Below are 21,496 nucleotides of genomic sequence, written 5' to 3'. Positions count from 1 at the left end.
TAACTAAGTATAGTGTTAGAGCAGCAGAGAAAGAGGTGAGCTGCAGGTGCTGTCCTCCAGATGAAATCTGAAAACACCCCCTGCGGTTTCCACTGGAAACACTATTGTTCCTCTCTCTTGAACCGTCATGCAGTGTTGCTGTTTGCTCTTAAACCGCTGCCTCCTTCCGCCCAAGAACCAGCTGCATTTCAGTGATGAGTGAAGTGACTCTGCTTCCCAATCAGCTTGTCAAGTTTGCCAAGCACTATGGGTGGGAGGTTCTATAGAATCCTTTTATTGCTCCTTGTTTATTAATTGCTTTGTAGGTGTGATGGTCACAAAGAAAGTATGTTCATGGAACACACAGTGCTCTGTATGGGAGCCTGCTCTTTGGATGGGAGGAGTGTGTTGGCCTGGGGTTTTTATCAGGCCCATACGTAATGGACAGAAAAATCATTTTCAAGGGCCAGACCATCCTCGGAGTGCCAATAAGTCAGAGCCTGTTTGGAAAGCTCTGTATCACCTAGCCAGCATTGTCCCTCCATGTCACCCTGCATGCTCTACAACTCTCCCTCAGGGGAGGTTACAGGGATAACAGGTCAACCCATGGAAGCACAGCTCCATCCCAACGGCATGTCACGGAGGTAGGAAGCAGGACAGAGGCACATGGCCTCCGCCTGGCTGGATCCTCCCAGATCTGCCCTGTTCAGTGGGTAGCACCTCTGGCTTCTTCCCCCAGGAGGCCAATGCCACCCCGCTCCTTTCCACAGTGAGGTGAAGAAACACAGCGAGTGCCAACACATGGCGTTTCCAGCCCCCCGACATGGAGACAACCTGCGTAGGGGGGACTATTTGGCCCAGAGAGCACAAATCGCTTGGCACCAAGAGCCAACTAGGGAGTTACTTGTGTGTGTCATATACTACCAAATGCCAAACCTGGGAGGGAACTTTCCTTCATTCATCTCTCTCACACTCCCTCTCTCCTTCCCGCCAAGTGTCTGCCTCCCTCTCTCTCCCAGTCACAGCTGGAAGCCTCGAGGCTCTTTCAGCTCCCTAAAACAAATGACTGCATAAGCAGACATCCCTAGCAAATTCCACAGGCTGGCTCCGGTAGTAGTGCACCCAGTGCCAGCAGAATGCTCGTCCGAACAGGTCCCATAATGACAGAAAAGTTCCTGTGCCCCTCCTCCCATTCTCTCACCACTCCAAGGGACAGTCAGGTCCTCGCCCATTGTCAGAGAGCGAGAACAGCCTCTCCTAGAACCTGGCGGTTGCCAGGCTTTGTCACCATGGCTGTAGAACTACCCTGACGGGACAATAGTTTTCAACACCATTTGAAGAGGGCCATGGTAGACACCCAGTGGAAACACAGCTCTGTCTCCTAGTGGGCATGGCCCTACAGGAGCTTAATCTAATCTACTGAGTGGTGATTAAGCCTTCGATCAGTTCTGACTAAGCAAGAACAAGGCAGGGGTCATGGCAGCTGCTCCTCAGAGCCAAAGGCCCTCACCATGTTATGGCTCCAGTCTTGTAAAAAGGACCCTTATGCTAAGCAAGGCATCCCACCAGCCTGAGGGAGGGAGGGGAGGGAGAGAGAGGGAAAGGGAGAGAGAGAGAGAGTGTATGTGTGTGTGTGTGTGCGCGTGTGTGGCTCCCCTTTGCAGAATCAGGGCTTGTGGCCATAAATTACAGCTGAAGACAGCTGCGATATATCCTAGAAGGTTGCAGTGCTCTCGATGACATCTGGCCTAGCTTCCTAGCTGGAGGAAGGATTAGTCTGTGGCATGGTTTGGCTAAGTTCTCAGAAAAAAAAACACCCACGAAAACAAGGTAGCCATGCGCCAGCCTTGCTAGCTACAGCCATGTCAGAAGAGATCTGCTGTTGACAGACATTTTCAATACTTGATTGCTCCTCGCATGGCTGACGCTGTAGTGTGGAGAGACAGACAGACAAGGGCCTTGAGGGAGGTGAGTAAGCCTCCCCGATGAAAAACACTTTGTTTTCCCTCAAGACAAGTGCCTTCATCAAAGCAGTCAGGAGTATGGAGAACCTGATAAGGGAGGAGAGCTCCCCACCCCTCTATTTTTACAAATGGTTATCTGTCTTCCCCTTTCTAAAAGGCATTAAGTGACAATCAGGCCCAAGTGCCCATGGCTCTGAAACTATCAAGCCTTTTAAATAAACAAGGATAATTGCCTCATGGGCCTAATAAATCCAAAAGGGACATTGAGTAAGGAGAGCTCAGTTTAAAATAGGGTGACCAGAGGTCCTGATTTTATAGGGACAGTCCCGATATTTGGGACTTTGTCTTATATAGGCGCCTAATACCCCCCACCCCCGGTCCCGATTTTTCACACTTGCTGTCTGGTCACTCAAGTTTAAAAACAACTGAATACATGACGGGGGAAATCCAGGACAGCCCCATGTGCACTAGGAACTGGAACTCAGCTGTTCCAAGACAGGCAGGATGGTCCAGCGGTCAGGGTGCTGATGTGGGGCTCAGGAGACGTGGTTCAATTTCCTGCCCCACTACAGACGTCCTGCACGACCTAGAGCAAGCCACTGCGCCAGAGATGAAAAGATGGAGATAGTCCTATTTCCATACCTGACCGAGGGACTGTGAGGGTAAACGCAAGAAAAATTGCGAGGCTCAGATACCATGAAAACGGGGCTCCGGATAAAGTCCTTAGATCCATCTTCTGCAGCACTATTAAGAAAGCAACTGGCACCCCAGCACTGTAGTGGAAGTAAAAATAGCTTTTCACCCTCAGAGACCAACACGACTAGGCTAAGAGTTTCAAATCTCTGAAATCTCAGCCATTGATACACACTGGCTGAGGGCTCCATTGAAAAATACCTTGGCCACCACTCTGGTTCGCCCATCAGGGACATTTTCCCACCTAATATGTGAGATACAGCATGATGGGCAGTCTCTGCTCAAAAGAGTTTCAGGGCTAAGGGGATCAGTCCTGCTTCCAATATGATCAGTAGGGAGGGGACTGTAATAAGACAGCAAGGAGAGGCCAGGCTGCAGGCCGGGAGAGAGATGCACTTAGCAGAGCTGTATGAAGGAAGCTTGCTCAGATGCCTGATTCTAGCTGGTACCAGTCACACAATCACATACAAAAAGGTGTGGGATGTGGGTCCAGGAGCGGGAGGCTCTGAGTCCTGCAGCTGCCCAGAGTGGGCCAGTAAAACATTTGGGGGAGACATTTCCCCTCATCCCTCATTTAGGCCCCGTCAGATCCTCACTTTTCTGAGCCCTGAAATCATAAAGGACCACTCTAAAGCAGACTGCAGAACAATGCTGCCCTGGTTAGCAAGATCCTCACCTTCCCAACAGGCCAGCGGGTGTTCTGCACTCATCGTTACCTTGGTTACTAATGGGTACTTGGTCACCAACCGAGTCTTTTCCACAAGCCAATGAAACACAGGAGCGAGACCTGGTATTTATGGTACGAGGCTTCATTTCAATTTAATTCTCTAATAAAGCTGAGGTGAGGTCGATCCCATTTACGACCATCCCAGGCACAGGGCAGGGAAAGTGGAGGTTCCACCTCGGCAACACATTTAACAGCATTAGTGGCTTTAAGTCAAGCCCGTAAAATTGTTTTATTGACACATTTTCAGTGCTCTAATTGCTCAAGTCTCACTACCATTTGGGCGAATAGTGGGGGTGAGCTGGGGTGGGTCTCTTGACCCTGGAGAGTTCTAAACAGGAATCCTCCGGCCGGGAAAAGCGACCAGAGCGAGCCCTGAAGGGGACTGGCTGCCCTAGGGGAGAAGCACTGCCCTCTGCTGGGTGAAATGCCAGGCCTGCCCGTATGTTTGTCAGGTCCCTCTGCCGAGCTCCCTAGGGAGAAGCCTGCCTTTTCAGAGACAAAGGTTGTCAGGGCCTTGGTGACTCGTTAAGCTGGTGAGAGCGGTGCCTGTGTCTGTGCGCACGCTTTGGGTGCCCTTCCTTAAGGCCCTGATCCTGCAAAGAGAACAGTGCAGATGCACTTCCCCCCACCCCCAAGAATCTATTAATTGTTTTTCCGATGCTCTTCGTTAGGGGCGATGTAGGCCTACTAGTGATGTAGGCTCTTAGGAGTCCATTGACTTTCTGAGAGACGTGGGCTCCTAAGTCACTTTTGACAAGGGGACTTGGACTCCTAAATCACTCAGGCACGTTAGAAAATTCTACCCCCAAGTCTTTTTATTGTATGGCTTTTTATTTCCGTCGCTGAGGAACAGTATGACATCTCTCCTAAGTCCTCCCTGGTCTGGCATATACTAAGGGGCCGCTGAATTTAACAATCCTTGGCACCACACCAAGACTCAATGCTCACCCTGAGTTATGGGTGGTGAGGTTCAGTATGCAAAACGGGGTCTCTCTGTGTCTTTATCCCAGTGACCATGGGTGCCGGGGGGGGGGGGGTGTGCACGATATGCTTGTATATAGGTCCTGGCACATTTAGCATCAAGAACTATCTACACTCACCCACCCTCCTGATCGGTCCAGCATTTTGAAGGACAGCATCAGTGAGATGCTAAGCTCTATCCAGATGGGATGCAAGTGAAATAACAAAAACATAGCTACCATAGTCTCTCCCCTGACCCCGAATTAACATGCTAGCACCACTAGGCCCGTGTGCAGTGAAGTCTGAGGGATGGGTTTGTGGGAGGCTTTCCTCGGGAAGATTGATAGGCCCGTGGGTCGGGTCGGTTACCATCACGACAACTTGTACATCCCCAGGGTTTAGCAGGGCACTTACGTGATTACATTTAGGAAGCCGTTCGTGGGTGTGGGTTGTCTGATGGCAGGGCAGGGAAGGAACGCTGTTCACAGCTAATAAAACTTGTAAAAGCCACAGCAGTGCCTGTATTTCAGACCCAGAATCTCATTCCTGCCTCCTGGAACCACAGTGTCTTTCTGACACTTTTATATCATTCCCTCTACTCAGCACCCTCGGCCAAATTCAATTCTAGCCCATTTTGTCTATGACGCTTTGAATATTTACTTAGGTATACACCGTGGTTAGCACCATCCACTGACAAGCAGGGAGAGCTCATGGGAAAATTTACACAAAGCTCAAGAGCCTGACCAAGTTTCTGTTCAAAGACGGATCCTGTTTCCCAGGGGGTTCTTTGGGCACAGAATTGATCCCTGGTGAAGTCTAGTTCACAAGGATTTCCAGACCAGGTCAGATCATTAGTCCATCAAATCCATTATCCTGCCTCCAGGAGTGTCCCGTGCCCAAGGACACAGATGAAGATGAATGGACCTCTCCGTGTGCATGGCGGGGAAAGAGGAAACATGCTTTCATGTCAGCTAATCACCCAGGATTCATCGGTTTTAAGGCCAGAAGGAAACATGTTGATCATCTAGTCTGACATCCAGTGATTCCTACATCAAGGGCATGGCTTCTGGTTGAACTACAGCATCTCTAATTCATATGAAATGTACCCCTCTGCAGAGGATCAGTCCTCAGAATAGGACTTAAGTGGGGCATAGCCCTTGTGCTGACCTGCCCAGGGATGAATTTCACCCCAAGCGATTAGTCTTAAAGATCAAAGCCACTTTTTCTCGGCTGAAGATCACAAGCTTCTGATTGGTGCCGGGCACCTCAATCCAATAGGAAAAAAGTTTGTTTGAGGGTTTTTTTTGGTAAGGATCTCTCATAGGGTGGAGCATGCATTTTTTCAGCAATTATGGAATGGCAAAAAGCCTTCCTGTAGCTAGCAAAGCTGGGGATCATTGGGAAAAGGCACCAGCCCAGTAATTCTCTCTCAGTTCTGAGGAAACAAAAACCAGCTCTATCTCTGCCACAACAAACACCACCCATGAATGTACTGACTGGGGCATATTTATGCGTATGTGCTTATATAACCCACACTAGAAGATCACGGATCTTTGTCCTTCTTTAGTGACTAGTCCACAGAAGAAGAAAAGAGTCTACTAGCGCTGCCAGCTAGTGGCTCAAGTGGTAGAAAATCATGTTTTTAAAGCTGAAGGGGGAAGCTCCTCTACTGGATGGACGTAGTACTGCGTGCCTGTGCTTCAGCCCTTATGCTACTGACAGAGGTTCTCTGCAGGGGCGGCTCCAGGCACCAGCGCAGCAAGCGCGTGCCTGATGCGGCAAGCCGCGGGGGGGCGGCCTGCCGGTTGCTGTGGGGCAGCAGGCAGGCTGCCTTCTGCGGTGTTTCTGCGTGAGGTTTGTGAGGTTCGCCATCAGCGGCGGCTCCAGGCACCAGCGCTCCAAGCGCGTGCCTGGGGCAGCAAGCCGCGGGGGGCACCTTGCCGGTCCCTGCAAGGGCGGCAGTCAGGCAGCTTTCAGCGGCATGCCTGCGGGAGGTCCGCTGGTCCCGCGGATTCAGCGGCAATTCAGCGGCGGGTACGCTGAAGCCGCAGGACCGGCGGACCTCCCGCAGGCAAGCCGCCGAAGGCAGCCTGCCTGCCGTGCTTGGGGCGGCAAAAAAGCTAGAGCCGCCCCTGTCGCCGGTTCCGCGGTTTCGGCAGTAATTCGGCGGCGGGTACGCTGAAGGCGCGGGACCGGCGGACCTCCCACAGAACCGCCACTGAATCCACGTGACCGGGGTGGACCTCCTGCAGAAACGCCGCCGAAGGCTGCCTGACTGCTGTGCTTGGGGCGGCAAAAAACATAGAGCCGTCCCTGATTCTCTGCTTGTTCATGTAGTAGGGGACTCGATATTTGGAGCAGGAGGATCTGAGTTCTAGCTGTGCTGATAAGTTCTGAGTGACTATAATGTACAGCCTAGAGATACTCATGAATTCCTAGGTGACCTTGGATTCAGAGCTTTCATAGAAGGGCAACCATAGCATTATCAAATTACCAGTGATCTCGCTTTGCATAGCAGGGTTCTGCAGCCCTAGGTCGCTGCTGGAATGCTGCCTTTCTGACTGAGTGAGAGGTTGGTGAGCAGTATCCCACGGCTTTAATAACACACCCTTCAGCCATCCCAAGCGAGAGTGCCATTCAGTAACAGAGGCAACATGTTAGATCGATGAGCTCATCTGGTAGGGCACCAAGGCTACTGCTCCTTACAGGCAAGTACAAAATATATTACGGTGTCCACCTGCCAAGTTTACCTGGGCCGAAGTTCCCCGTTAAATTTCCTGTCACTGTTTTTATTAGGGCCAATTCAAGAAACCCATCTCACACTCTTTTTCATCAAAGTCTGAAATGTCTTTTGGTGACATTTCTTGAGGGCTTGTAAAGGTCCCACATGGGCAGTGATGAAAAGCAAAGGCCTCTATTGTCTAACGTGCAGATCAGGTAATAAGTCAGGCCGCTCCAGTGAAAACTGCCACATGGATGGAGTCATCCCAGCCCTGAAGAGAAGCTAAAAGCTCTAGGGCTAAGGAGAAGGTCAGTTTCCTTTGTCTCATCTCACTCAGCAGCAATATGGAAACCCTGGCCCCATTGCCATGGCAAAACTCCCACCGATTTCAAAATCCTGGCCCCATTGCTCATGGAGTCCATGCATCCAAATTCATTAACTAGCCCACAAAGGTTCCCAGGGTTGCTGTGAGGAAAGGAAAGATAGTTACTCCCTTCTGGGCACAGAGAACTGGAGTGACTTGCCCAGGGCCAGGTAGCATATCTGTGGCATACCCAGGAGAAAAGCCAGGGATTAAATTCAACCCAGGTGTGATTCTATTGACTTCAGCAGTGTTACACTAGGGATGAATTTGACCTCAGGAATCCTGCTTTGAAGACCCCTCTCCCTGCCACTAGACAACACTGCCATAGCTCAGGATAGCCTTGAACCCTGACAGCACCGAGGACGGATGAGTGCTTTCTTCGCTAGGAGATCCAGGGGTAATAGCCATTCTGTTTATTGAATTTGAAAGGGTGAACACCCTGGGCCTTTCGAGATGCTTGGTCCAGTAGGTTTTTGATTTGTCCCTCATTCACAGAGGGTATCCGTGGCATTTGCCAAAAGTAGCTGAGAAAGGAGCAGTTTGTGATAGGTTAAGAACCGCATTGCAGTGACTCACGTGTATCGATGACAGAGGGATTCGATGCAGATCAGCACACGGACATTGTCTCTGGCCCGGAGCTGCACTTTGCTCTTCAGCTCACTGTGATCTTGGAAAGAAGCAAACCATGAAAATAAAGAAAGAAGGAAACTCCCTCTACCACAGGACAAATCATCAACCACGTTAGGCTGTAAGCAGCACGTCATGGCTCCATTAGAGAAGTACCCTGCTGGTTTCTCATTGAAATGCCCTTTACCACTGTTGAGTGAATAGGAGGAAAAAGCATCAGTGTACATTGTGGTGGGTTCTGAATGTCCTTTCAATTTAGCCGTGTTTGCCTCCATTTCCACATGCCCACCCCATGCTTTTCATAATCATTCGTGGAAGGCAAGTTTTCTTCATATGAAAGTGAATTTAGGGCCCATAACAGAGATTTGGCTGATTAAGAAACGAGATTTATTTTGGCCAGCAGCAGGACAGCTGATAAAGAATCAGAGCCACCCAGGCCGAGAAAGTACTGTGCCATTCAGACAGTGAATTCACACAGCTATTCTCAGAGAAGAGTTCTCAAGGGCAAAACACATTAATACGAAAGCCCTGCCAGCAAATTCCAACTGGCAAACAAATGAATCAAAGTCGTGATCTGCTGTCCATGGACATTGTGCTTTCTGGAGAGTCAGCTGGGAAATCTGACGAAGTGGGTTTTCACCCACGAAAGCTTATGCTCCAATACATCTGTTAGTCTATAAGGTGCCATAGGACTCTTTGTCGCTCTTAACTGGGAAATTGTTCACTATGAATAATTCATCCAGCTCTAGCCAGCACCAAAACCCACGTAAAGGTCTGATGCACTGTTATCTATAGACAGGCAGGAAAAGCAATGAAATGTCTGTAGAGTTATAAAATGCCATCCCTTTATCAGACTGCACCATCCTATGGTAGCAGAAAGGACTGTCTGTAACCCTGTGTAATACAGTGGCAAAGTGCATGCCATGCCTCCATTAGTGGCTGGTCTGCTAGAGCAGAGGTGGCAAACTACAGCCCGCGGGCCACATCCGGCCCGTGGGACCATCCTGCCCAGCCCTTGAGCTCCCGGCCGGGGAGGCTAGCCCCTGGCCCCTCCCCTGCTGTCCCCCCTCCCCTGCAGCCTCAGCTCACCGTGCCGCCAGTGCTCTGGACAGTGGGGCTGCGAGCTCCTGCCAGGCAGCACGCTCCTGCCAGGCAGGGCACCGGCGTGGCTGGCTCCAGCCAGGCGACACAGCTGCCAGTCCTGGTGCTCTGAGCGGCATGGTAAGGGGATGGGGAGCGGGGGGGTTGGATAAGGGGCAGGTGGTCCCAGGGGGCAGGCAGGGGACAGGGAGCAGGGGGGATTGGATAGGGGGTGGGGTTCCGGGGGGCAGTTAGGGGCGGGGGTTCCCGGGAGGGGGCAGTCAGGGGACAAGGAGCAGGGGGGGTTGGATGGGTTGGGAGTTCTGAGGGGGGCAGTCAGGGGGCAGGAAGTGGGAGGGGACGGATAGGGGGCAGAGGTCAGGCTGTTTGGGGAGGCACAGCCTTCCCTACCCGGCCCTCCATACAGTTTCAGAACCCTGATGTTTGCCCACCCCTGCGCTAGAGGATGATAACCTACTGCTGCTGCCACCTAATGGAGTTACTCTGCTAGCTCAAGTGGTAGAGGCCTGTATGATACTGACGACTCATGCCAATGGGTGGTCGTTACACATGTTTCAGATGGAATAGCCTCCATGAGGCAGTCAGTGGAGTTCCAGAGTCCCTCACCATGCTAAACTGGAAGAGGCTCCAGTGGACAACACTCACCGATGTGGACGTTGGCTGAAAACTGGTAGATGCCAGACACAGTTGCGGTGAAGCGCCCAGTCACCAGGTTCAAGCCTGATCCCCGGAGGAAAGCTCCTTTGGCCAAAGGCTATGGGAGGGAAAGAACAGCAAACCTTGAACTGTTGAACAAACCCCCCCAGCAATCTGAACCATCGTTATCTCTACCCATCGCAGGGAGAAAAAGAGTGTGTGAGCAAGGAGCAGATGAGTGTGAAGGTTGGGAAGGGTTTGCCAGGCCTCTCCTTCCCTAGAAACTTATCCTATCATGGGCAGGGCTCTCCCTCGGTGTGGCTTTAACGCCCAGGAAAGGGGAGGATTTAACGGAACCAGTCAGTATCAGGTTTAGGGCGGCTGAACTCTGTGCAGGTTTCCCCCATGCAGCTCTGTTAATGCACCTTGGTCCGGACTCTCAAAACGCCTGCTATTCTAGTACTGTATCCCGCCTTCCAACACCAGCTTTGCCAATGCATCTCAGTCCCCTCTTCCAGTCCTTGGGGCCCCTTCGCTCTGCCAAGGACTGACGTCTTGAACTTGTAGCGCCCCCTACTGTTCCAGTCCTGGGACTCCCTAGTTCTCCCAAGTCTCCTGACCAGACTTACCCCCGCTACGGCAGTCCTGGGTCTCTGCAGTGCCAAGCTGTGTGTGTGGGTTTTGTGATGCAGACACAGAGGAGACAATAACACATGGCCTCCAGAGGTTTCCTACCACTCTAGGCTTTGATAAGACAGGACTGATTCTCTTGTGCCAGCAGCACTGCACAGCCTTGCTGAGTTCTTACGGAATCTATATTTAGCTTCATTTTCTTCTGAGTTTGGATCCGAGAGAAAAATAGCGGGCAAAACTCAAGCAAAGCACAGCGTCTCCCGGTACAAGGAAGTGGTCTCAAGTCAGACTCACAGCGGATTATCTGATTTAAGCTAAAATAAACTCAATGCGACGTGTTTATTGTTAGTTTTGGCCCACTCAAGATCGGTTTGGCTGGAGTCAGGGAGAATCAGAAACAGCTTTGATGGGCCAACAAAGCAAATTACTCAGAGACTCTGCCTCCACCACAAGGGCATTATGTGAAACTTAAATGCGTCGGGACAAGCGCTATCACCATTGCCCCTGCAAGGTTTATATAGCACCATTCTAGCTGGCAGAACAGCTGCTGGAGTGTCCTGGTGCTTATATATGTAAATACATGCACCACATCTAAGTTATCTGTACACACATCCAGACCCAGAGAACTAAGGAACCCTGACAGAACTGAATTGCCTGGTATTTGTGCTTATGACTTTTCACTAGTAGACCTCTGTTAGAGAAAGTCTCTCTCCCCATGATACACTGCCAGAGTTGCCGTCACAGCACTGATTCTAGATTCCCTTCAGTATAACAAGGAAGAGCTGTCCAACAGAGGATGTTCTGTAAACACCCCAGGGACCTCAAATGCCCTCCCGCCCCCAACCAAAACAGCCGGGAAAGGAACGCCAGCTTTCCCAGTGCACTACAAGGCCTGATTGTTTGGCCTTATCTTTGAGGCGACATAGCAGTGGCAAACGTATGGGCATGCTGGTATTTGTATGAAGAGCTGCCGTGTGGTAGAAGGGTTGACCCGATTGAAACATGCATTGGAGTTGGTCATTTTAAATCCCTGGCGGAGCATACAGAGCCTGCGAGGTCTTCTTATTGCTTCTAAACAGAAAGAAAATAAAAACCGATTGAAATAAAAATCATTCACCGCATTTCTCTAGTGCGAGTCACTTGTATTTCCTAGATCTCAAAGTGCTTTACTCTCTCTGATGCTGGTTTTATATCAACGCTGCCCTGTAGTCTTTGACAGAGTGACGCCTGAACTATACTGCTGTAAGTGAGAGGAGAGTCAGCCCCCGTGTGTGTAGGTAGAACTGTGCCTGGGAGTTTCTCCATTCCTTTCTCATTAAAGCAATTAAACTAACAGAAGAAGCAACTTCATTCCAAAACCACTGGCTGAATTTGGAAGGCAATTGCAGGCACCAGTAAATTACTGCTGTTAAAACATTCCTGTTTTTTCATGTCCTCTGCGGCTTTGTTACTCTTTGTGAGGGGAAACAGACAATATGGAATGTTGGGAAGGAAGAGGACTCATTGGACAGTATGCTTCAGCAAATGCCACGCCAATTATAACTCCCCGCTGAGTTCGCTGCCTGACATTAGCACGACTCATTTCACAGCTGCCCTAATTGCTGCCAGGAGTAATCCGCGAGAAATTTGCAACTTGCTCTCAGTTAATTTCAACAAGCAGCCCCCAAAGCATGTAAATAACGAGCTAGTGCCAGCCCTCCTCTGCAATCCAAGCTCAGGTTCTCCTTCCCCCTGTCCACACCCACTGTGTCATTTACTTGCTGGTGGGAACAGGGAATCAAGCATCGTAGGATTAAGGCATGGGCTGGGTGCTGCCCGATGGAAAGATTTTATTTTTAAAAATTAAATTGACGGATACTTAGAATAAGAACAAGAAACTAGTGTGTGAAGCAGTCACAGCAAAGCACTGCGAGCCCTCTGACCGCCTAGCCAGTGTTAAGATTCAGCTGTCAGAATGAGTTTAGCCTGACCGCAAAACAGGAGAGATACCAGGATTCCTCCTGGATCTACCCAAGGTTTCTCATCACAGGGAGCACCCTCTTAGCCTTGGTGAGTCTGGCATCACTCCAGCGATGTTCCCTGGACCTCAGTCAAACCAGATGTAAAGCCGGAATTTCACTGCACACTACAAGCTGTGCCTGATCTAAGCTTCCCTGTGCAAAATACATTACCCAGCAATGCATCCAGAGGAGGCAATGGTCTTGGGAGAGCAGAGTGCTTGGAGCATTGTAGACAGGATGCTCAGAGGGAGGGGAAGAAAAACCACCCGCTCATCTCAGATGCTGTAGGACTGAGGGCACTGTAAGAGCACCAGCAGGGGTGGGTGTGTGTGTGGGTGTGTGTGTAGAGGATATAGTAAGACCGGGGAATATCACTGGGGAATAACTATAGTACAGAGGGATGGGACTTATGAAGTCTCTGCCTCGGGGAGAAGAAAGCTCTGCTGCCCTTTCAACGCACCCCAGGTCAGGAGAATGGAGGCTCCAGTCTCGGAGACTTTAGAACAGCTAGGTCCTGATCCAACGCCCAGTGAAACCAAAGGGAGTCTTTCCATGACCTTTAAAGGGCTTTGGGTCAGGAGCTGAGTTGCTACCTCCCCACTTTAATTGGGGAAGCGTCAAACCCTTGAGATCTTAGCTCTATGAAATCAGTGACAATGGGCTTCCTTCCTCTCACCCCGATTGCCCCAGAGATGATGCTCTCTTCACAGCAGGAGTGTCCGCCACCACCAAGAGCCGTACCTTAGAGCCGTGGCTCTCAGCCTTTCCAGACAGCTGTACCCCTTTCAGGTGTCTGATTTGTCTTGCGTACCCCCAAGTTTCATCGAACTTAAAAACCACTTGCTTACAAAAATCAGACATAAAAATACAAAAAGTGCCACAGCCACATTGTTCCTGACAAATTGCTCCCTTTCTCATTTGACCATATAATTTAAAATAAATCAATTGGAATATAAATATTGTACTTACATTTCAGTGTATAGTCTATAGAGCCATATAAACAAGTCATTGTCTGTATAAAATTTTAGTTTGTACTGACTTCGCTAGTGCTTTTTATGTAGCCTGTTGTAAAACTAGGCAAATATCTACACGAGTTGATATACCCCCATCTGCATACCTCAGGGGTGCACGTACCACTGGTTGAGAGACATGGCCTTAGAGCACAAGCTAAAACCAGGCACTTCTTGTCCAGAAGCTGAAATGAAGCGTTGGCACACAGAGGCCCATCTGACCTGCCAGCCCTCCCACATCAGCTCTGGGGCCAGGAGTAATCAGACTTGATGATAATAAGGCTTGGGAAGCCCCAGCCCACACACTGATTGCTAAGAGGTCTATTCACATTCTCACTCCTAATTAACGAGGCAGCACATCTCTCTCGCTGCTTCAAGTACAACCCTGCTCCTGTGCCAGCACCTGCAGAAAATCTGGGCAGCTGTCTCACCCTGCCTCACAGGTCTGCAAACTGTGTCCCTAACCCTGAAGCCTTGAAGAGTCTCATTAGCTATGGGACTACTCAACTGAATAAGATCTGTTGGATAGGCCCCTTCATAGACAGGAGTCTGTACAGCTGCCATGGAAATGCAGCCACTTCTGGAGTGCAGCACAGTCGCTAATTAACAGCATGAACACACCTGACTGTTGACTGAGTGACTGATGGCAACCAGCAGCCCTACTTGGTGCCAGTTAAGACACTTTAAGATCTCGGTCGGGCTCTGGAAAATGACTCTAAAAATGGCGTCATGGAACTGCATGTCCATTGTGCCTGCATCAAGTTTGCCCAATAGTAATAATGAGAATAATTAGCACTCACTCCCCCCTTTGCAGCTAACACTCACGCTTTACATTACCCTTCCATTTACAAATAATTTATAAAGGATTCATAGATGTTTTAATACATGGGTAATCATTGCCAACAGGTTGCTTATAACCATGGTTTAAAACCATTAATAGCACCTCCTACTGACATCGATAACATGCTGCTCATATCTGTACTATCCTTATAACACTGATTAACCCTTTAGTGACCCTTTCTAAGCCATTTATAAATGGGAGCTTAGTCTAAAGTGTGACCCATCTAACAGACAATGTCAAATGCTGATTTTTGTAACTGCTGGAGCCATATATTCACACCAGGGGCCTGGAAGGCCCAGGAGGGTCCTTGCTGCCATTTTGGGCTTGCCTACACATGAAAATTATTCCAGGATAGGGTAAAATGTGAATATAAAATGGAACAGATATTCCTGATTAACTAATTTGGAAAAAGACACTTTCATTCTGGAATAAGAGTGTCCACACATGGAGTTATTTAAGACTAGCTATTCCAGACTAACTCCATGTGCAGACAAACCCTTACAACAACTACTGGAAGGCAATCAAAGACTACAGTGATGAGCATGGTATAAGAACTTAGATACAATAGAACAGAACAGAATTAGCTGTAATGAAGATTCTACAATGGGGACCTAACTGACAACTGTTTGGACGTAGGAGGTGAGGAAGGGGAGGAGTTTTAGGATCAAAGTAGGCACTCGGGAAGCAGATATAGTGCTCGCTCTTGTTCGCTATGAAGTCAATGACAAAACTCCCCATTAATTTCAATGGGGGTAGAATTGGCCATGGTGGGTGAGAAGATGCCACTTCTCCCAACCATGACCAGCTGTTAATAAGGCAAGTGCTCACTTCCAGCAGCCAGGCCGGAGATGGGTTCCTGGGATCAGCTCTCCCTTTCTCCTTAAGAGCCCTATAGGTGAAAGGCATCACAGAAGAGCTCAGCAGGACAGTGCAAGTGCAGGCTGTGACATTGGCTCACCGACTGGAAGTTCTGAAGTTCGACCAGGGTCTTCTTGTCCACAACGACCTGCCCTTTCAGTTTGCAGTGGAACGCTTCCTCCACCCGTTTGTAGGGCGAGGTCTCCTCCAGTGACAGCAGGAGCGGGGGCAGTTGGCTGGGATGGGCTGAGATAGCCAGAGATGCCCGCCGTTCAATGGTTTCTGAAGAGAAAAGAGATCACATGGGAGGCCAGCTTGGATTTGGACAGAGCAATCCGAGCAGCAGCGGGGGAGCATTTTTCTAATTTACACAATTTTAATAAAAACTTGGTTTTTAATATTTATTTACACTGAAGCACTTTTATGCTGGCAGCCAATGATATTCAGACATATCTGCAAAGCCATCTCATTGTCCCTCCTTCAAATCCCGCCTTAAAACTCTCCTTTATCATGATGCCTACAAAAAAAAAATTAACAACGGCTAGGAAGCTGGTTTGCTGAGACCACTGCCTGGCATGGTCTTATTTCCTTGTGCTCCCCCACCAATCCTGTCTTAAACTCTTTGGAGCAGGACCATCTTTTTGTTCTGTACAGCATCTACCACAATGGGGTCCTCGATGTTACTGCAATACAAATAATAAATAAGAAGAAGAGGCCCTAACGTGGCCAGTATAAACAGACCTGCTACGTCCTCTAGTCCATACATTGTTCCCTACACGTGTTCTCCAAAACTTTCTCCAGTCCTAATTTAAATGACCCAGTTGAAGGAACTCCCACCACTCTCCTTGGAACAGACCATTTCAGTCTAAAAGATCTAACTCGGGAACTTTATTGCAGTTGCTCTGCCTAAAAAGGTACATACTTAGCGCTGTGTTGCCAACTCTCATGAGTCTATCGCCAATCTCGCAATGTTTGGGGTTGTTCCTGAAGTGCCAGTTCCTGGCCTTCTTGGAATCATGGGCAAATCTGCGCCTTCCTTTTTGATAAACAAGTATGTTTCTAGCCCTCATGGTTGCAGGGATAAAACTTGAAAATGTGACCCCACTGCACCCTGATGCTTCCAAATCCAGAAGGTGAATAAAAAATGTCCACAATCTTCCCACTGCCCCCGCCCCCAGCCTTATGATGTTTATACCTGTCTCCTGATTTCTGAATACTTGTCATTGGCAATATTGTTCATTCCGTCCTGTTACACTTAACTGGACCATCCTAAGCCATTCCTCTCCCCAGTATCATTGATGGGAAGAGGGGGAAAGGTTGACTGACTTAAGCCCAGATCCTGCAACCTTCTGCACACGAGCTGAGCCGGGCACCTGCCCAGAGCCCCATTGGCTTCGTGAACTCAGATCAATGGGATTTAAGCACATGCTTAAGCACTGTGCTGAAACGGGGCCTTAACGAGAGGAGCTCCCGCTAACCTGGGACTCGGCTGTAGGTGCCACATTTGCGAGCAAGAAGGAGAGACAGACATGCGGCTCCAAGCGCCTTTACCTTTTAGTATCTCCTTGAACTCCTGCAGCAGGACTTCCTGGGTGACTTCGGCCCCTGGTGCTCCTGGAGGTCCCTGGGGGCCCGGCGGCCCTGGGGGCCCAACAAGGCCACGCTAAGGAAGACAATGGGAATCAGATCCAGGCAGTAACTCAGCAACACACCAAAGGCCTCCTTGAAATGAAGAGCTGCATCTTGCAAAGCTATCAGTCACCTGAGTAGACCTTCACCACAGGTTCAACAAAAGGTCTGGTGTGGCACCTCGGTCTCGTGCTGGCTTTCTGCCCAGCAGGTAATGCCACCCAGGGGTCTATTCACCTGAGTAGCAATGTGAGTAAGAGGTTGCAAGGCCAGGCCCTTACTTTGGGTCTCTGGGGACCGGGGGGAACTTGGGTTTGCTGCTTCTGTTTTACCTTCCAGCATCACTGATGGTAGCATGTCACCAGCCTTTTGGGGGCTGGGTTTGTTAATTTCCATGTGCTCCCCGGAGCAGCAGCAGAGCCACCCTATTACATAGTTTAATAAAATCAATTAGGCTTGGCAGAATTTTTAATGTATTTCAATTTTTGCAGTTGTGGGAAATTATGGAGAGGGTCCGACCATAATTATTTAATGGCAGGAGATATTGAGATCAAAAAGTCAAAGCTACCTAACGGGCACCCCTGCTCCACTAACACCAGCACTACGATACGTTTCATCCACGTTAAGGTGGGGCTGGTTCGCAAGTGGCATTTTTCTGACGGTGCCTATTTTGGTCACTATCGATGGAAATATTTTTTTCCTCGATCTGTGTGTGGATGGTGAAATTGACGTTTACCGGCATTTACTGATAAAAATCGAATCCTTCCAAGCCTAAGACTATTGCAATGACGTAAGGATGGCATGAGTACGTGAGGCTGTGCGTTTGGTGTGACTGTTGAGGATGTCAACTAGGGCTCCTGGAAAGGAGAAATAGCTACTCTGTACCCCGGAAGTGGGTCTCCATGCGAGACCTGGGGCCGAAACTGATTAACACATCAACCTTCCGAAATAAGAAGAATATCCATCTCTTATCCAGCGCTTTTCATCAGTAGATCTCAAAACACTTTACCAAGGAGGTCAGTATCGTTATCCCCGTTTTACAGATGGGAAAACTGAGGCACTGAACAGTAAAGAGACTTGCCCAAGCTCCCAAGAAGAGCAATGGCCAAACCAGGAATAGAACCTAGGTCTCCTGACTGCTAGTCCAGTGCTCTATCCACTAGGTCATACTGCTATATCTTGTGCCTGTGGAGGCTAAAACACTTTGTTATGGATCCTTAATACCTGTCAGTTAAAGGGAAAGTCTCAGCACAAGAAATAGGTGATTTTAAAAGATTTGTTGAGAATAGCAGAACACATATATGGATACACAAACACACGCTCATGCATACAGACACAACTTTCACTTTACATTTATATAGCACATTTTGTCCTAGTTTCCCAAAACGCTTTACAAACTATAAATACATATAGCACCACTAAAACGCAGCCATCTCTGGGGTGGGAAGGCACACAGAAGCACCTTTTACAACAGCCGTATGAGGGGAAATTTTGGGCCCAGGACACAGATATTTGTGATCCGGTGTTATATCTAGCGGTAACCTACTAATTTCTTGTCTCTCCCTTTGCATTTCCTTTTGGAGTTGTTGCCATCGTCCGGGCGATGTACAAATGAGATCCAGGTGCGCCGCGGATCTGTGATTCGAGGATCTGGAGATTCTAGAATCTAAAGAGAAACGAGAACAAAGATTGGATGTCATTGTGTGTCTTCATCCACTGACAAGAATCCTAAACTCAGACTGCGCGACTGTCTGGTATCCAACAGGAGCCCTAACGAATAAAGGGGGCCTGAACCAACCCCCTGGATCCAAACACCCTGAAGTTTGTGGGACATTTATTTCGGAGATGGAGTTGAACTTGGCAGTTCAAGGCCTAGCTCCAATCAAGAGCAAGTCAGAACTTGAAGCTGGGATGGGTGAGGGGACAGTTTTCGTTGTGGAAGGATGTAGGGCTGGCTGCAGAGGTCAAGAGGGAGGGTGGGGAAATGACTCCAGACCAGATCATAAGAGCAGAGAGGGGCCTGCAGGCTGCAGCTTGCAGAAGCTGCGTTACGAAATGTTGGAATAAAAAAAAAAAATGTTAAACACGAGAAATTCCATTGCTTTAATGCAAAGAACAACGTGGGAGGAAGGTACAGAGTGTTGAGAGGCAGTGTGGTCCAGTGGTTAGGGCTGGACTGAGTCTCCGGAACCCTGGGTTAGCAGGAGAGGGTGCTGACCTTGGCTGGGTCCTTCTAGGATGGAGATAAGAAGAAGAGTCCATTGGGACACCTGAAATAATTCTGACCACCAAGGCATGAATATTTCCTACTGAACTAGCACTTGTGGGGACTCCATGTGGTGTAGTGAATCTCTAACATTGGCTTCTCTCTTAACCTCTGGAGACGGGGCTTCTCTGCGGTCTACACCTCACACCCACTGCACCATGAAGCAACTCGGGGAAGGCCCATTGCCACAAAAGCAACGTCCGGAGCAAAACTGTATTGGCAGCGCTGGAAATGAGGAGCAGTCTGCATAGCACCGGCCTGCAAGACACTCTCCCTTCTAGTCCTGGCTCAACACCCCTTTACATTCATGCACCTCCACTGTGGAATCCGCATAGAGTTTCCCAGATCAGGATCAAATCCCCCCGGGCCATAACGTGTCTAAAAATCAACACTGGACATCAGAAAAGATAAAATCCCAAAGCCAGAGCCCCTTGCTATTTAAAATAGCAACGATAGTTTGGGTTCATAAAGGGCATTTCCCCCATCAGTCTCCAAACACTGGGAAAGAGAGGTGACGTGACCTGACGAAAGTCACCCACCAGTCAGTGATGGCGATGGAACAACAACATCCTTCTGCCCCACAGTAACTGCGAGAAATCAAACACTCACTGCCAAGCCCATAGTGACCCACACCTAAGTAATCCACGTGTGCATGGATACAAAACCCATGTCGCCTGTTCACATGTATACATACACAAATGTACATACATGCATGTGATATATATGCCTGCACAAATATGTATATGCACACACTGTGACAAAGTTCCTCCTCTATCTTGGTGGATCCTGCGCTTATTGGCAGATTTTCTTGCCTCAGAGATTCGCCATCTGGGTTGGGGAACAGCCCAGAGACCTTCCCCTCTGGAAGAACCCACAGTCCAGGTCAATTGGGAGGTTTGGGGGGAACCCGGGCCCGCCCTCTACTCCGGGTTCCAGCCCAGGGCCCTGTGGACTGCAGCTGTCTATAGTGCCTCCTGTAACAGCTGCATGACAGCTACAACTCCCTGGGCTACTTCCCCATGGCCTCCTCCAAACCCCTTCCTTATTCTCACCACAGGACCTTCCTCCTGGTGTCTGATAACGCTTGTGCTCCTCAGTCCTCCAGCAGCACACCCTCTCACTCTCAGCTCCTTGCGCCTCTTGCTCCCAGCTCCTCACACTCGCACCATAAACTGAAGTGAGCTCCTTTTTAAAACCCAGGTGCCCTGATTAGCCTGCCTTAATTGATTCTAGAAGCTTCTTAATTGGCTCCAGGTGTCCTAATTAGCCTGCCTGCCTTAACTGGTTCTAGCAGGTTCCTGATTACTCTAGTGCAGCCCCTGCTCTGGTCACTCAGGGAACAGAAAACTACTCATCCAGTGACCAGTATATTTGCCCTCTACCAGACTCCTGTACCCCACTGGTCTGGGTCTGTCACAACACGTATGCAGAGGAATATGCATATACATGTAATGCGCACACACGCAATACAATACAAATGACATTTCACATTCCAATTGAATTTTCACTGGTGCCGTCACAGGATCTTCTCCCTAAACTTTCCAACCAGCAATAGAGCTGGCTAGACCTGGCCCCTTGCCAGTCAAGCAGCCAGATAGGAGTCCAATAAAAGCCCACAGGTTTATTCAAGAATGACTGACCTGACCCCAATTTCCACCCATGTTTTACCAGTCCGTTGGTTTTGCTTTATTTCACGGAGTCAAAGATGGCCTCGATGGCTTCAAAGAAACACAACAGCACATGGGGCCATGTACAGCCAGCTGCATCACTTTCCCCCCCTCTCGTCTGGCTGGGAAGCTGTGGCACTGCAGTAACACCAGAGATTTCAGCAATATGCAAATCATTTGTACTTGGCACCAAGTGACAAAGCTGAATGTTTATGCCTTTACCTGGTGCTGATAAGTAAATGGGCTTGGGGGAAATCACTGCTACTGTCCACCCCCAGGCAAGCCCAATTACACATGTGCATTCTTTTAGTGCTAACAAGGCTGAATTTAAAGAGACAGGGTCAGGCCTATAATCTGACTACAAAATTGTCCTGGTGCAGAATGTCTTCTGGATTTCAAATAGCGCGTGCGTGTGTATATATGCGTATATTTATCATTCTGTCACTGGGAAATTTTGTCAACCTTGCCACTGTTCAGACAGGAGCTACACTGAAACAATGTTTTGTGCTACCTCTGAAGCAAGCAGTTAATAATCCTTGGCGTCTGATCCTCCACTGCCATCCGCCTTGTGTCATCATTGAGACCTGCACCAAGTGAGCATGAAGTAGGTGTGAAATGCTACCGCTCTGATTTAGCAGCCACTTTGCCCAGGTGCAAATGTCGACACAAGGGGCCAAGTGGGGAAAATAAGGCTGTTAGCGTTTATATAGGGCTTTGTTGCAACCGTTTGCTAATTAATTCTCAGAAGACTTCTGTGAGATAGGCAGGTGGGGAAACAGGTTCATATTCTAGCCCCTGTTCTCCAGACTAAAACAAACA

The 21,496-nt window shown here is 49.2% G+C and overlaps 1 protein-coding gene across 2 annotated transcripts in view; it reads right to left on the bottom strand.

Annotated features, from left to right (window-relative positions):
* C1QTNF12 (C1q and TNF related 12) overlaps positions 1-21,496 on the bottom strand; it is a 44,523-nt gene that overhangs the window by 7,953 nt on the left and 15,074 nt on the right. Inside the window, exons 2-6 of one of the 2 annotated variants that reach the window (XM_024201662.3) lie at positions 18,291-18,410; positions 16,667-16,778; positions 15,216-15,397; positions 9,783-9,891; positions 7,986-8,076 (exon numbers count right to left, since the gene is read on the bottom strand). In XM_024201662.3, coding sequence (XP_024057430.1) covers positions 7,986-8,076; positions 9,783-9,891; positions 15,216-15,397; positions 16,667-16,778; positions 18,291-18,410 — 614 coding nt within the window. The remainder of the gene's footprint in view (positions 1-7,985; positions 8,077-9,782; positions 9,892-15,215; positions 15,398-16,666; positions 16,779-18,290; positions 18,411-21,496) is intronic. The other variant, XM_024201663.3, reaches the window with a different exon arrangement.

Source organism: Terrapene carolina, unplaced genomic scaffold (assembly GCF_002925995.2).
Source record: "Terrapene carolina triunguis isolate 2854851 unplaced genomic scaffold, T_m_triunguis-2.0 Scaffold714, whole genome shotgun sequence".
In the NCBI taxonomy this organism is placed as follows: domain Eukaryota; kingdom Metazoa; phylum Chordata; order Testudines; family Emydidae; genus Terrapene; species Terrapene triunguis.
Note: the sequence above shows the minus strand (reverse complement) of the source record. Positions and strands in the feature narration are given on the sequence as shown.